The sequence below is a fragment of the Sebastes fasciatus genome, chromosome 14 (genome assembly GCF_043250625.1).
Source record: "Sebastes fasciatus isolate fSebFas1 chromosome 14, fSebFas1.pri, whole genome shotgun sequence".
Lineage (NCBI taxonomy): Eukaryota > Metazoa > Chordata > Actinopteri > Perciformes > Sebastidae > Sebastes > Sebastes fasciatus.
The window spans coordinates 32,108,842-32,123,557 of NC_133808.1; the positions used below are offsets into that span (position 1 = coordinate 32,108,842).

Below are 14,716 nucleotides of genomic sequence, written 5' to 3' on the forward strand. Positions count from 1 at the left end.
GTATGTGTGTGTGTGAGAGTGTGTGTGTGTGTGTGTGTGTGTGTGTGTGTGTGTGGGAGCTTCGACGAGTTCTCATACGAGCGCTGCCTGATGACTCAGCTCGCTATTTCTACTAAATCCAAACTCCTAGACACACACACACACACACACACACACACACACACACACACACACACACACACACACACACACACACACACACAGCAGAGAGGGAAACCATTGCATTTAATAAGATGTGGGTGAGATATGCAAGATGAGAGAGGGACAGAGAGACAGAGTCCTATTTAAGACACAGCGGGGTGAGACGATAAGAAGAGTGGGCTTCAAGGGCACCAGGAGGGAAGGTAGGGGAGGTAGGGGAGGTAGGACGGTCCCTGTTTAATGCAGACTGCCATATTGTGCTCACCTCAGCGGCTCGCTCTCTCACAGTCTTTGAAACGCACTGCAGCTGAAGGCGAAGCTGAGCCGCAGGATACGTCAGATGTCAACCTCTGTGCGTCACCGTGACACCTGAGCTCCGTCTGGAGGGCAGACGGGTGACGATGAGGCGGGAGATGAAGAATGAAAGGAGGCCAGGGAGCTAATTAATGCATGGGAATATGACCTACAGTGATCTGTTGAGTGACAAACGCCAGTCGCTATTCTGAACTGTGAAGTCTCAGTTAGACGGTTTGAATCATAGACTGTGTAGAAGAAGAGGACCTCGTCACCGTGACGTCATCCAGTGGTTTGTGGACCGCTGTTTTGAAGCCTCGAGTTCAGCATTTTGGCCATCGCCATCTTGGTTTTAGCAGTCGCCATTTTGTCTTTTTGGCAGTCGCCATTTTGTCTTTTTGGCCGTCGCCATCTTGGTTTTTGGCAGTCGCCATCTTGGTTTTTGGCAGTCGCCATCTTGGTTTCGGGCCGTCACCATCATGGTTTTTGACTGTCACCATCTTGGTTTTTGGCAGTCGCCATCTTGGTTTCGGGCCGTCGCCATCTTGGTTTTTGACTGTCACCATCTTGGTTTTTGGCAGTCGCCATCTTGGTTTCGGGCCGTCACCATCTTGGTTTCGGGCCGTCACCATCTTGGTTTCAGACCATCACCATCATGGTACTCTTTTGCAGCTATCACTGCTCTTGTTGCTGAATTCAGGTCATCTTCAGGGCACTCGGAGCTAAACTAGATCAAACTGTCAGTCCAGTATCTGACCAGTGGACAACAGGGGACTCACACAGAGCTGAGTGTGTTATTGAGCGTTTGTTCCCGTCTATGTGTGAAATGTAAAGCTGCTGATCTTAAGGAAACACAGCGGGAGGCAAAGTGTGAATTATTGAGCAACTGGTCTCTGTTGAAGGGTCTCGCCCACAGCCAACAGTTTCTCCTCTAAGACCTTCAGAGAACCGTTTAAATCCAGTCCAGAACCTGATCGGGTTCATCGTTACACAGCTCCTGAACCTGGTCCCATTGTTACTCCATCTGCAGCTGCACCAGATTAAAGACTTGTTGATTCAGAGCTTATGAACACGGTGAACTGGAGTATCACAGCCACTGTATTTGCATAAATAAATATTACACTGCCAGATTAACAATTCAAAACAGATTCTAACACAATTTCTTGTAAATGCCGTAAAAGTATTAATTTAGGGCCACAATAATGACTAAAAGAATCACCTAACTCCTTGTTCCTCTCCTTTGTGACTGTCCCTGTCCATCTCTCTGGGTTTTCACTGAGAAACACCCATCTGCCATCCCAGTCTTTGTCTGAACACACTCCCCGTTATTGTGCCGCGGACTGAATGAGCCGTTTCCCCTCTGCAGCGTGTGTGGTCGTCCCATTCACACGCAGCCGTAATGTACATCCATTCACACGCAGATACCGGCTGAACGTACTCTGATGGTTTTATAGCCCACGGCGGCTCGTCTGCAGCCACACATGCTGCTCCTCACCGTCTCACACATCCGTTCATATAAACAGTGAAGAACGGCGGCGTTAAAGTACCGTGATGAACCTCGCAGCAACACAGAAGGTCACATCTAAGTAAGATGAATCGTTTTTGTATCGTATGGCGGTAACGTGTTGGTGGAGCCGGCCGTCGCTCTCGTCTCCGTGGTCAAATGGGCCGACGCTACGACTGTAGAGCACCCAGATACTGACATTTGTGTTCTCTGCATTGAAACGGCCCCGATGGAGCTGACCATGGATGGATAAAGAGAACGGAGCTGACGGGAGAGCTAGAGACCACCTTGGAGAAGTTAGAGGAAGTAGACACGTGGGACTACGTCTGCTTTTCAAAATAAGGTGTTAACAAAGGGAACTGTAGATACTAAATACATCTATGGAAATCAGACTGATGGATTATATTCACCAGAAGTATAAAACATTATAAATTAACATGATTCTTATTTTTGAGAGCTGACGTTTTGCAGTGTGAGACAGGATTTATTAAGTCATAACGTATGTGTTTGGTTATAAACTGTCCAGCTGGTGATGGCGTAGTAATGATGGACTGACGCTGTCCAGTAGTAGAGTATGAGTGTGCATGTAGTTTAAAGGTGGAGGTAACATGCTGACTCTACAGGAACACATGTTGCTCTGGATGTCTGAGCAGCTGTTGCCGTCTGAAAACTCAATCCCGTTTAAGTGCTTTGAATGTTTCCTTTGTTATTGATCCGTATTGGCGAGTCGTGCGGCCCTGAGAGTAGAATAACATTTACATCTTTAACTGGAGTGCTTTTTCTGTTTCGCTGCTAAACCTCCTCAACAGCCGCTGATTCGTAGCCTTTTAGTGATGTCGCTCGCAGACAAACGCCGCTGTCCCGTGTGTGTGAGCGTCCGTCCTCTATTTGTGGTAATTATATTTGACCTCGGCCAATTGGCACCTGTGGCTAACAGCCCCACTCTGTCCTCCACCCAGCCCCCCCGATCTCTCTCATCTCGCTCTGCTAGTGAAGTGATTTATTTTGGCTGCAGCGGCGTGCTAGCTTAGCTGCAACGTTGCATCCATCAGGGCTTTCGCTGAGGGAGGAGAGGAAGGTGGTCCACGCTGCCAAATAGAGGATGAAACTACCGGCCTCACTCAGAGAGCAGTAGCGTAGCGCTGCTTACACCTCCAACAGGAAGCCAACTTTGAAACAGAGTGCAGCACTTTTCTTTCAAAGTATTTGTCAGAAGTGAAGGTGTCAGACAGACCAAGAGTTTGACTTTGGGGTTTCAAGAAAGACTGCTGAGGAGAAAGAGGAAAAGAGCGAGAGGAAGATGAAATATGGAAACAGAAATAACTACAAGGAGGAGGCGACGGAGGAAACGCTGAATAAATGAGGAGGATAATGTCGGTGGAGGATGAAACGGAACAAATCAGGTTTCTGTAGCGGCAGCCAAAACAGCACTCACACATCTGCTTACAGAAACATTATCACAAGAGGTGCGATTGTCCTGCTGCTGACAGTTACATCCACGCCGGAGCTGGAAGAGTGTGTGTGTCCAGTATGTGTGATTAACGGTGACCTGCCAGCTCAGCCGGCCTGCAGCAGGAGTTTAAAACAACATCAGGACAACACTAAGTGGACATGGAGGGAAACCACTGACCATTAGCATCTCTGCTGCAGCCTGTGTGCGTGTGCGTGTGCGTGTGCGTGTGCGCGTGCGTGTGCGTGTGCGCGTGCGTGCGTGTGTCTGCTTGTTAAAACCACTATAAATGACACGTTGCATGCAGCTTTACTTAAACATGGCTCCCTATAGGCGTCCTATACGGGGCAGTGGACGTCCCCCGTGTGTCTCGGTGTGAGGGGGAGCTCACAGCCATGTCCCCCAGCAAACCCAATTTAGTGTCGGCGGAGGCTGCCAGGCTGTCAGCGGGCCTCTGGAGCTCGCTGCCGCTAAGCCTGTATGACCAATCAGAGGAACACTTCACCAGCCAAGGACTGGGAGAGAAGCAGGGAGACGGTGTTCACACACACTGGATGTATTTATTACTGCTCCACGATGCTGTTACTTTTATTACAGGCTTTGTTCTGGCTGCAGCTCACTGGAATCATCTGGTCCTCCGTCTTATTCTCTCTCTCTCTCTACATCTCTAGTCTAGTGCCATCTCATCCTCCTCTTTCCTTCAGTCTTCATTTGGACCTCTGAGTCACCGGCTCGTCACCTCTCAAAGTCAAACACAACAGGTGATGACAGCCGGTTTGGACACTTTGATCCTAGAGGCAGATCACTTATCTCCTGATTCCATACCATCACGGTACCTCGGTGCCGATTCCATATGTAGCATCAAATATGTATAAGAACCAGTGAAACCAGGAGAGCTACTGGGGGGGGGGGGAATCATACAGCAGAGTATCGCCTGATTTTGGGATGGCAATATTATATCAATACACAGACATTAAGTATTGATCTTTTATTATACCCCCGTGGCTTCCGGCCGTCCATCCGTCTTTCCGTCCTTCCTTCCGTCCGTCCTTCTGTCTGTCCTTCCGTTCGCGTGTCACACTTTCGTTTCCGGAGCACAACTCAGAAACTTCCGTCCGTCCTTCTGTCCGTCCTTCCATTCGTCCTTCCGTCCGTCCGTCCATTTCTCCTTACGTCCGTCCTTCCGTTTGTCCTTCCGTTCGTCCTTCCGTCCGTCCGTCCGTCCGTTTGCCCTTCCGTCCGTTCGTCCGTCCATCCGTCCTTCCTTCTGTCCTTCCGTTCGTCCGTCCGTCCGTTTGCCCTTCCGTCCGTTCGTCCGTCCATCCGTCCTTCCTTCTGTCCTTCCGTTCGTCCGTCCGTTCGTCCTTCCGTTCGTCCTTCCGTCCGTCCGTCCGTTTGTCCTTCCGTTCGTCCTTCCGTCCGTCCGTCCGTTTGCCCGTTCGTCCTTCCATTCGTCCTTCCGTCCGTCCGTCTGTTTGTCCTTCCGTTCGTCCTTCCGTCCATCCGTCCGTTCGTCCTTCCCTCCGTCTGTCAGTTCGTCCTTCCCTCCGTTCTTCCTTCCGTCCGTCCGTCCTTCCGTTCGTCCTTCCGTCCCTCCGTTTGTCCTTCCGTCCGTCCTTCCGTCCGTCCGTCCGTCTGTCCTTCTGGTTTTGCGTTGTTAATTGATTTCCAATACTAAATAAAGACATACATATTTGTCTACTCCCATGTTCCAAGAGGATTAAATACTTGACAACTCTCCCTCTAAGGTTAATTTAGAACAGATAATCAATATGTGTGATTAATGAACTATGTCACAGCCCTGGTGATGACATCACAGGCGTTATACAGCCCTGTTGATGACATCACAGGCGTTATACAGCCCTGGTGATGACATCACAGGCGTTATACAGCCCTGGTGATGACATCACAGGCGTTATACAGCCCTGGTGATGACATCACAGGCGTTATACAGCCCTGGTGATGACATCACAGGCGTTATACAGCCCTGGGGATGACGTATCTTAATTGAATCTTTGAGTTTCAGTTCCTCCTAACTTTAGCTGGTTATAAATGTTGAAAGCAGATGCAATACTGGATTCAGATGAATTTACTAAATTGATAAAATGCCGTCTGAAGTCACGTCTCCTGCTTCTGTTCTCTTGTCTCGTGTTATCATCTTTTATCTATCTCAGTGTCTTGTATCTTTCCCCGTCTCTGTCTCTATATTATATTGATATTGTCCTCTATCTCTCAGTCTTAATACTAATCATACATATTATTAGTAAAGTGTAGTTCTGGAGAACATCTTGTAGCCCGTCTGCCTCGCTGCCTCCCCATTGTTCCTCCGTGATGATGATGCAGCTCCTTTTTATCCACCGGAGGATAAAATCGTACACGGAGGACAGCAGGCATTTCTTGGCGGTCGGCCACCTCACTTTTTGTTTTCCTGATTTTTTTGGAGCCGTCACCATCAGTCTTCAGGGCTGCCGGCTCCAACTGGGCCTAATTGGATGTATTAGCGCCGAGTGCTAGCAGGAGTTCTCTTTGTTTCCGATTCATCACGAGCAGACTCCCCTAAATGTGCAGCTCAGCCCGGCGCAGCGGGGAGAACCGCCCCAGGGACGGGCTCCCTCCCCTGGGGAGAGGATGAGGGCTGAGAGCCTGTCAGCGGCGGCCTCCCGAGAGAGACAAAACGCCATCGCTCTCGTCGTGTGGAGAGAGATGGAGAGAGGCCGGCGTATGCAGACATATGTTTAACTGAGTCAGACCCTCCAGACAGATTTCTGCTAATGTATTCCCCGAGTGTCAGCGCTACAGCTAATAATGGCTTATTCCGCTCCATAATTTATCAGTTCTGCTGATCATATTTGCAATTATCCACCGACGGCCCGCCGTTAAAGGAGAGGTGAACTATTGTTTTTATGTCTGGTTGTTAAAGGGGCTGTAATAAAAGGAGACACTGGTTTTTATAACGTTCACAAACCATTTAAAATGCCGATTACACCCCCACTGGGAGATTTATCCTGCCATGCGTCTTCAGCAGTAACAATACGTTATATATATATTTATATATATATATATTTATTTATTATAGGCTGGTGGGTTTTTGCTGCTTGGTCTGTTTAAAATTTAACAGGCCGTGTTCCATGACTTCTCTGTTTTGATACGGCGTGCCACCGGGCGTGCACGCTGCTGAATTAAATATCAGCCTGTTCCCTGCAGACTTGTCAAAGCGATGCGTTCACAGACACGCCCGTACAGTCGTACATTCCTGCAGCCTCCTCCTGTCCGAGCCGACGTCCCCGCTACAGAAATCAGCTTTTTGTATTCCCGTCTCTCTCTCCGCCCACGCTGCCTCTAATTGACTTTTACAGCGGCCCTGTTTTCTTAAAGCACGGTGAGCCGTCAGGACGGGAAGCAGGAAGCAGGAAGCTCTGAGAGCTGCTGGCTGCTGGTTTATGCAGCTGCAGAAGGTCAGAGTCGGAGCTAAACGTCTCGCTACGCCCTCTTCTTCCTCTCCAATAGTAAATCCTCGTTTATTAAATGGCCTCTGGTGAAGGCAGTTATTGGAGAAAATACTGAGACTGCAAACCTGTGCTGTGTCCCAGAATACAGTATATATATATATATTTAATAATATAGAGTTTTTGGCATCAGTATGAAATAAATCAACATATTTAGCTGTTTTGTAATAACAGAAAATGATGTCAGGGTTTCTACTCAGTATGGAAACGTATGGAAGTTTGATTTTAGTCATTTCCAGGTCTGGATAAGTGTGGAACAATATTTGTTTCCAGACTATTGAAATAAATGTATCGTACAAGCCGTGTTTTTCATGGCGTTTGGAGACAAAATATTTACCACTGTGAGAGAGAGAGCGCTGCGAGGTTTGTGTCGTCGAAAGCCAGTAATTTAAGTTGTTTTTTTTATGGTTTTCATGACTAAATGTCCTCACCACAAAAAATCAATAATGTTCATGTTATACATTTCTCTTTTTTAAATTTAGTAGGGTCAATCATTTTTCAGATTTTTTTTTTGGACGTTTTTCAGACTTTTTTTTTTTCAGACTTTTTTCAGACTGACTATAAAAATAAAATAATGACGAATGCTGAATAAAATAACAGCAAAAAGACCGTAAAGTGCATCAGACCAGATATGTCTGAACCAGGAGACAGAGACGCAGGATATTTGCAGGAAAACCAACTGTTGGCATCCTTCAGGTGTTTCAGGTGTCTGTGTGCATCATTAACCTCCATCCTCACCTGCACTGCAATCACTTCCTCAGCATGTCTCCTCCAGCTTTTCCATTTCCTTCTGGTCTTAAGAGCTCACAGTACGAGCAGCGAGCAGCTCTCCTCTTTTTCATATTCCAATCAGCATTTTTCTCTAAATTACTGCAAACAGGGTGAATCCAGCACTAAGTGAGTCTCTCCCCCCCCCGAGGTCGGGATCCTCCCAATCTGCCTCTCGGCACTCTTTACCCACAGCTAATTAGGCCTCACATTCCTCCCACCTCTCCCTTTCATACAGCATTATTCATCCCATCCTTGAACTACGCTCACATTAATTGTTCCGCTCAGCTGCTCACTGTAACGCTGCCTGTGTTAGTAATCAGGAGATGAGAATCCTCCAGCCACGACGACCACGCTAACCCTCAGATAGTAGTCGACCTTGAGCCTGAGACGGCGACCCGCCGCTCCCTCAGGTGAACTGTGAGGTTCACTGAAGTGTGACCTCGTTATGATTATAGTTTCATCTGCAGTGGAGATTACATTTAATTAAAACCACACAGAAGACGGTTAGCGGTGAACGCGTCGTCGTCTTCTTCCGGAGAGAACGTGGCCACTCTCTCTCTCTCTCTCTCTCCCGTCTGGTGGGTCACCTCTGATGTGCCGGCTAAGCAGTAATGTCTTTATTGGATCTGAGCCGACCTCGGGTTCGCTGCCGCCGCCGAGCTCCAGACCTGGCACACAGAGAGACTCCTCAACCTCCAGGCTAAAACACTACAGGGCTCTTCAAATAAACCAGGACCGCCGGTGCCAGGAGAGAAGAAACACAACAACAGGCTGAAGAGGAGGAGGAGACAAAAGGAGGATGTGAAGAAGTGTTTGAGTTGTGGTTCCTGAGGCTTCCAGATGAGCTCCGGCGGCTTAGCCTCGTCATTACCAGCTTCAGATTTAATTAGCCGTCATTAAGCCTCTGTTCTACTGGAGGAGCTCGCAAATATTTAATCACTGTTTGGCTGATGTGGCGTGTAGCGTGTTGTTACGGTGACACCGAGGGAGGAAAAATCTGCTTTTGTCATGTTTCAGTTATTCATGCGTGTCGATTAGTCGCTTTTAATGCTTTTTTCATGCTGAGTGACTCATTTCCAAGAAACTTATGAGCTCATCTCTGTAGGGTTGTCACGGTGAAGGAGTCTGGTGTCTGGCTCTATCTATCTGGAGTGGAGAGGAGGTCGTGTTGCTCTGGCTCTATCTATCTGGCGTGGAGAAGAGGTCGTGTTGCTCTGGCTCTATCTATCTGGCGTGGAGAGGAGGTCGTGTTGCTCTGGCTCTATCTATCTGGCGTGGAGAGGAGGTCGTGTTGCTCTGGCTCTATCTATCTGGCCTGGAGAGGAGGTCGTGTTGCTCTGGCTCTATCTATCTGGCGTGGAGAGGAGGTTGTGTTGCTCTGGCTCTATCTATCTGGCCTGGAGAGGAGGTTGTGTCAGCAGTCAGTGCAGAATAGATGTTTAGCACCTCGTCTGAAGCACAGCGTGAATACGCAGCGCTCCCCAAAAAAGAGTATACGGCTGCAGTCACACCAGATCAGGCTTTGCGGTGATTCGCTGCAGGTTGTGTGGCGGTGTGGGAGTGTCACTTTAGCGGCTCATTGCCTGCAACGGTTAATGTTTTTTGTTTCTACATGACTAGCTTGCACAGCTCTGGATCACCGGTTATATAATTGGCCATCGCAGCGTGACGTCTGGTTGTGTTTCTCTAAAAGTTGATTGTGTTTCTACGCTGCAGCCGCAGCCCAAACGCACCGACCCCGTTCAGACTGGATGGGAAGACTTTTGTTTGTGCCGCAGCCTTAGTCACAGCGGTGCCTGGTTTTTAACACTGGATTTTATTTTATTAACATTTTTTTGTGATTTCTCTATATTTTTTGTATCCTATTTCACTGTTTTATTTTATAAAAAGAAAACTTAACACTGAATCTGCTTTTTTTAGTTAGTAAAATATAAATAATCGTCTATTTTACCATCGATTGATTCTGTTCTCAGTCTACAGTGTTCATTGTGACGGCTATTCGTTGCCTTTCTCTAGAGAAGATTGAGTGAATTTAGTGTCTAGAATCTGCCTGTAATGTTGATTTGTTGTCCTCGCTCCATAAGGAAGACATGCTTACCACTGGGTGCAAAGTCGCTCTTTAAACATAAAGATTATTATTTCTTTATTTTATTGTGATTGTGTTACATCTGTCTGGGGAACACAGATGTAAAATAGACTTTTAGTGTAACTCTGGTATATTCACTGTAATGTTCATTAATAATGTGCACTGTCTTAACTTTGCTGACACTACAGTCTTCCTCCTCCTCCTCCTCCTCCTCCTCTTCGTCCCCCTGCAGGCTGTGCTTGGAGGCGAGGGACCCCTACTGCGGCTGGGACTTCAGGCAGCGGCGCTGCACCACGCTGGAGGAGAGCTCCAACATGAGCCAGTGGAAGCAGAACATCACCGTCTGTCCGGTAAGAGTCACGACGTCACCGCTGCACTTCCTGTAAGACGGAGGGCTGACACATCTGCTCAGGGCATCCCTGATGATGTCATCCTTCATGTGTCATCCATGACTAACACTCCTGTGTGCTGTAGAGGAAGGAAGCTGGATTGAGTTTGGTTGAAGTGAATCTCAGTAAATGTATTCTCCTTTAATCCTGTAAAAACTCTCTCCAGTCCGGCAGCTCAACTTTAAAACGACTTCCTGTTATAAACTCTGAGTGTCGTTGTTTGTCGGCTGTTTGCTGACTTCGTCATGATTGTTTTCCAGCTGCGGAACCAAACCACCAACGGCGGCTTTGGACCCTGGGCGCCGTGGCAACCCTGCAACAATGATGACGGCGTGGACGGCGTGAGCTCCTGTTTGTGTCGCTCCAGGTCATGTGACAGCCCCGGCCCTCGATGTGGAGGCAGGAACTGTGAGGGCCCCACCATCGAAGTGTCCAACTGCTCCAGGTAGGAGAAAGAATAAGAACCACCATACATAGTAATCATTAGGGGCGGGAAAGAAATCAATTCATCTATGTATCACGATTTGAAATAGATGTTTTAATGCCAGAATCGATATATCTGCTTCATCTGAGTCTATGTGGAGGTAGAAGGAAGTTACCACTTTTATTGTGGTAGTCTGAGTAACATGACGTCATATCCGTTCCGTATCCGTCAACCAAAACAAACCTCAGAGAGTCTAAAACGTTGGAGGGTCAGCGTGGATACGACCTGCACCCTCCCATGTTAAATCCAGCGTGGTAAACACTACACATCCAGTAAAGGATGGAAACACTTTGGGTTTCACACATTGACAGGAAAAGCAGAGCTACGCAGAGCTAAAGCTGCATGCTAACGTCTAAAAGAGGCTGAAAAAGTCCGAAAAAAAAGCCGAAATATGTCCGAAAAAAGGCCGATATATGTCGGAATAAAAGTCTGAAAAATGTCTGAAATATTTCTGAAAAAAGTGTGAAATAGTTAGCAGGAAACGTTATGGTATGGCGGTAACGTGGCGGTGGAGCCGGCCGTCGCTCTCGTCTCCGTGGTCAAATGGGCCGACGCTACGACTGTAGAGCACCCAGATACTGACATTACTGTTCTCTGCATTGAAACGGCCCCGATGGAGCTGACCATGGATGGATAAAGAGAACGGAGCTGACGGGAGAGCTAGAGACCACCTTGGAGAAGTTACAGGAAGTAGACACGTGGGACTACGTCAGCTTTTCAAAATAAGGTGTTAACAAAGGGAACTGTAGATACAAAATACATCTATGGAAATCAGATTGATGGATTATATTCACCAGAAGTATAAAACATTATAAATTAAAAAGAAAATCCCACTAATCTGTGAGGGAAATGTCTTTATTCTTTGATTTCTGGGTTGCTGGATAATCAATACTTCCTGACAATAACTGATATATTTGACTTCAGGACATCTCTGACTACATACAGGCTGTTTTCCCTTCATGGTGTAGTGGTAAAAAAGTTAACAACAATCACAATAAATCGTAATATTAAATCGCAATACTTAGAAATCAGAATACATATCAAATCAGCCCCTAAGCATGGTGATAGTATTGAATCTGGAGATAGGAGTATTATCCTAGATGAAACTAGTTTGCGTTAACACGTTATCTTCACATTAACTCAGACAGATCTAACATATTGTGTCTCAGTATCTGGACATCATGGTCCAGTTACAGGTTATTACAGCGCTGTGATTGAGCTCATGAGACCTCTAACATCTGACGTCCTGACTGACTTTGAAGCGTCCGGCTCTGAGAGACCAATTTACACTCTGAGAGAACAAGAGGAAGATCATGAACGTGAGGAATCTTATTAGAAGCCGTCGGAGACGTCCCGGTTCTCCTTGTGACACCTTTCATGGCCTCCTCTGTCTGCGGGGGGAATTGGCCAATCAGCCTCTCAGAGAGCAGAACGCAGACAAAGAGCTCAGCCACCTTCATCCCTCCGGATCGCTCCGCCAGATTTAATCCTCGGTGTCCAAATTGAATTGTGCTTTTGCAGAAAGTGGCAATTAAATCATGAGAAGTGCTGCCCAGGAACAAAGCACTTAAGCAAATTGAATGGATGTTTCCCGGTCCGAGCGGCGCTCGCTGCGTGTGTGTTTGCTTTTCTGTTTCCTGAAGCTCAGAATCAGCGTGATGATGAGATGGAGCTAGAAGACGCTGTCTGTCTGTCTCTCTTCTTCCTCCCGTTCCAGCATCAGACACCATCCTGTCAGAGAACAACACTAAGAGCTCTGACTGGTGAGTGATGGTGAAATAGGGGTTTGCTAACACTTTTCCATGTGTCTGTTGCCATAGAAACGGAGGCTGGACGCCTTGGTCGTCATGGGGACAGTGCAGCACGACCTGCGGTACGGGCTTCGAGCTGCGCCAGCGTTCCTGCAACAACCCGTCGCCACGACACGGCGGCCGAGTGTGTGTGGGGCCGAGCAGGGACGAGAGGTGAGGACGGTCACGTGATGAACTCATCATAATATATAATCTATAATCTATAATCTCTATCTCTATCTACGGTGGGATGGTCAACACCACTCAGGTCAAGGGTCAAGTCTCAATGTAGGAAATTAAAAAGATATTTGCGGATCAACCTTTGCCCCCAGTGTTTAAAAATGGTGTCATTTGCATTCTGTATTTCTGTATTTCTGTTCTCCACAGGTTCTGTAACGAAGGCGTGTCGTGTCCTCAGCCCATCTTCTGGTCCCCGTGGGGCTCCTGGACCAAGTGCAGCACAGAGTGCGGCGGCGGCGTCCACTCCAGAGTCCGCACCTGTGAGAACGGCAACAGCTGCCCGGGATGTGCTCTGGTAGGACACACATATAAAGACATCCTGTAGAGGAACGTCCTCTGTGACTGAGACAGGCTTTATTAGTTTAAGGCAGCGGTCAGCGACCTGCGTCTCTTCAGCTCCTCTCCAGCGGCTCCCTGTGGATCTTTTAAACATGGAAATGAATAACTGTTCTTTGTTTACAATTTCATTTTCATTTATCATTGTTGTAGGTCTATGGTACGACGGAGTATTAGGAAAAAAATAAATCTGAGATTTCCAGAGTAAAGTCATAATATTATAAAGTAGTAATTTTACATGTTATTTTCTTTTTTTCTCGTAAAGTTATGACTTTATTCTCGTAATATCACGACTATTTTTATCGTAAAGTTATGACTTTATTCTCGTAATATCACGACTATTTTTATCGTAAAGTTATGACTTTATTCTCGTAATATCACGACTATTTTTATCGTAAAGTTATGACTTTGTTCTCGTAATATTACGACTTTTTTATCGTAAAGTTATGACTTTGTTCTCGTAATATTACGACTTTTTTATCGTAAAGTTATGACTTTGTTCTCGTAATATTACGACTTTTTTATCGTAAAGTTATGACTTTATTCTCGTAATATTACGACTTTTTTATCGTAAAGTTATGACTTTGTTCTCGTTATATTACGACTTTTCTTGAGATGTTTTTTTCCCTCAATGTGGTCCTAATACTTCGTAGTACATTGTCTGTTTGGCCCTCACTGCATTAGACTTATATACTATATACTTAGACTATAAACTGTCTCTTTTGACAGTAAAGGTCGCTGACCCCTGACAGAGAGGAACCTCCTCTGTGACAGAGCCAGTGTTTATTAGTTTAGTTTAAGGACAGATTAAAATCGTTCTGTGCTCAGAGACGTGCTGTTGCCGTGGCTCTGTGAGGAGATGTTAATGTGTCCGTGCTGGAGGCTGAACTCTAATGAAGTACATCGTTATGGAGGTGAGCCGGCGTACAGTGACAGCAGACATAAATACAAACGGCTGAACGGCTCAGCTGGTGTCAGCACTCTGACAGCGTGTCCACATTCAGCTCGCCGCTCTCATAAAAAAGTCTTTTAAATGTCAATGAAAATATGTGACGTCAAAAACAAAATGTCACATTTCTTGTGAATAAATGCAAACTAATTTCTAGTCCGTGTGATGATTGACGGTCTCTGGAGACCAGCTGGAGCTCGGGTCTCAACTGGTGGAGCTTTTTATAGAAACAGGACAGGAGACACTGGAGTTTGACATCTTATCTAGAGTCAGAGACGGGGATAAAATGTCCCCTCAACACCTGGAGACAGATATCTCAAAAACTAATGTGGAACTATTCTCAATTTGTCCTGCTAGCTTGTCATGAAGGAGGTTAACAGGTTCTTTTTAAAACATTACAGCATGTAAACATCTGAATCAAACGTCTCCCTGCGTCTCATTCAGGAGTACAAGGCGTGTAACCTGGAGGCGTGTCCGGAGGTGAAGAGGAACACGCCGTGGACGCCCTGGATGCCCGTCAACGTGACGCAGGGCGGGGCTCGCCAGGAGCAGAGGATGCGCTACATGTGCCGGGCTCACCTGTCCGACCCCCATGAGCTGCAGATCGGACGCAGGAAGGTGGAGACGCGCTTCTGTCCCAACGACGGGACGGCGGCCTGCGAGACGGACAGTAAGTTAACCGGCTGACGGACGCGGTGGGGAGGAAGACAGACAGTTAACAGAAAGTTATTTTGATAAAACTGTCACTATATTCTAACAGCAGTGCATGAGACAAA

At 46.9% G+C, this 14,716-nt stretch overlaps 1 protein-coding gene across 4 annotated transcripts in view; it reads left to right on the top strand.

Moving 5' to 3' along the window:
* sema5ba (sema domain, seven thrombospondin repeats (type 1 and type 1-like), transmembrane domain (TM) and short cytoplasmic domain, (semaphorin) 5Ba) overlaps positions 1-14,716 on the top strand; it is a 220,391-nt gene that overhangs the window by 184,512 nt on the left and 21,163 nt on the right. For all 4 annotated transcript variants that reach the window (XM_074657944.1, XM_074657943.1, XM_074657946.1 and 1 more), the window contains exons 13-17: positions 9,985-10,102; positions 10,402-10,586; positions 12,446-12,589; positions 12,803-12,950; positions 14,385-14,610. In XM_074657944.1, coding sequence (XP_074514045.1) covers positions 9,985-10,102; positions 10,402-10,586; positions 12,446-12,589; positions 12,803-12,950; positions 14,385-14,610 — 821 coding nt within the window. The remainder of the gene's footprint in view (positions 1-9,984; positions 10,103-10,401; positions 10,587-12,445; positions 12,590-12,802; positions 12,951-14,384; positions 14,611-14,716) is intronic.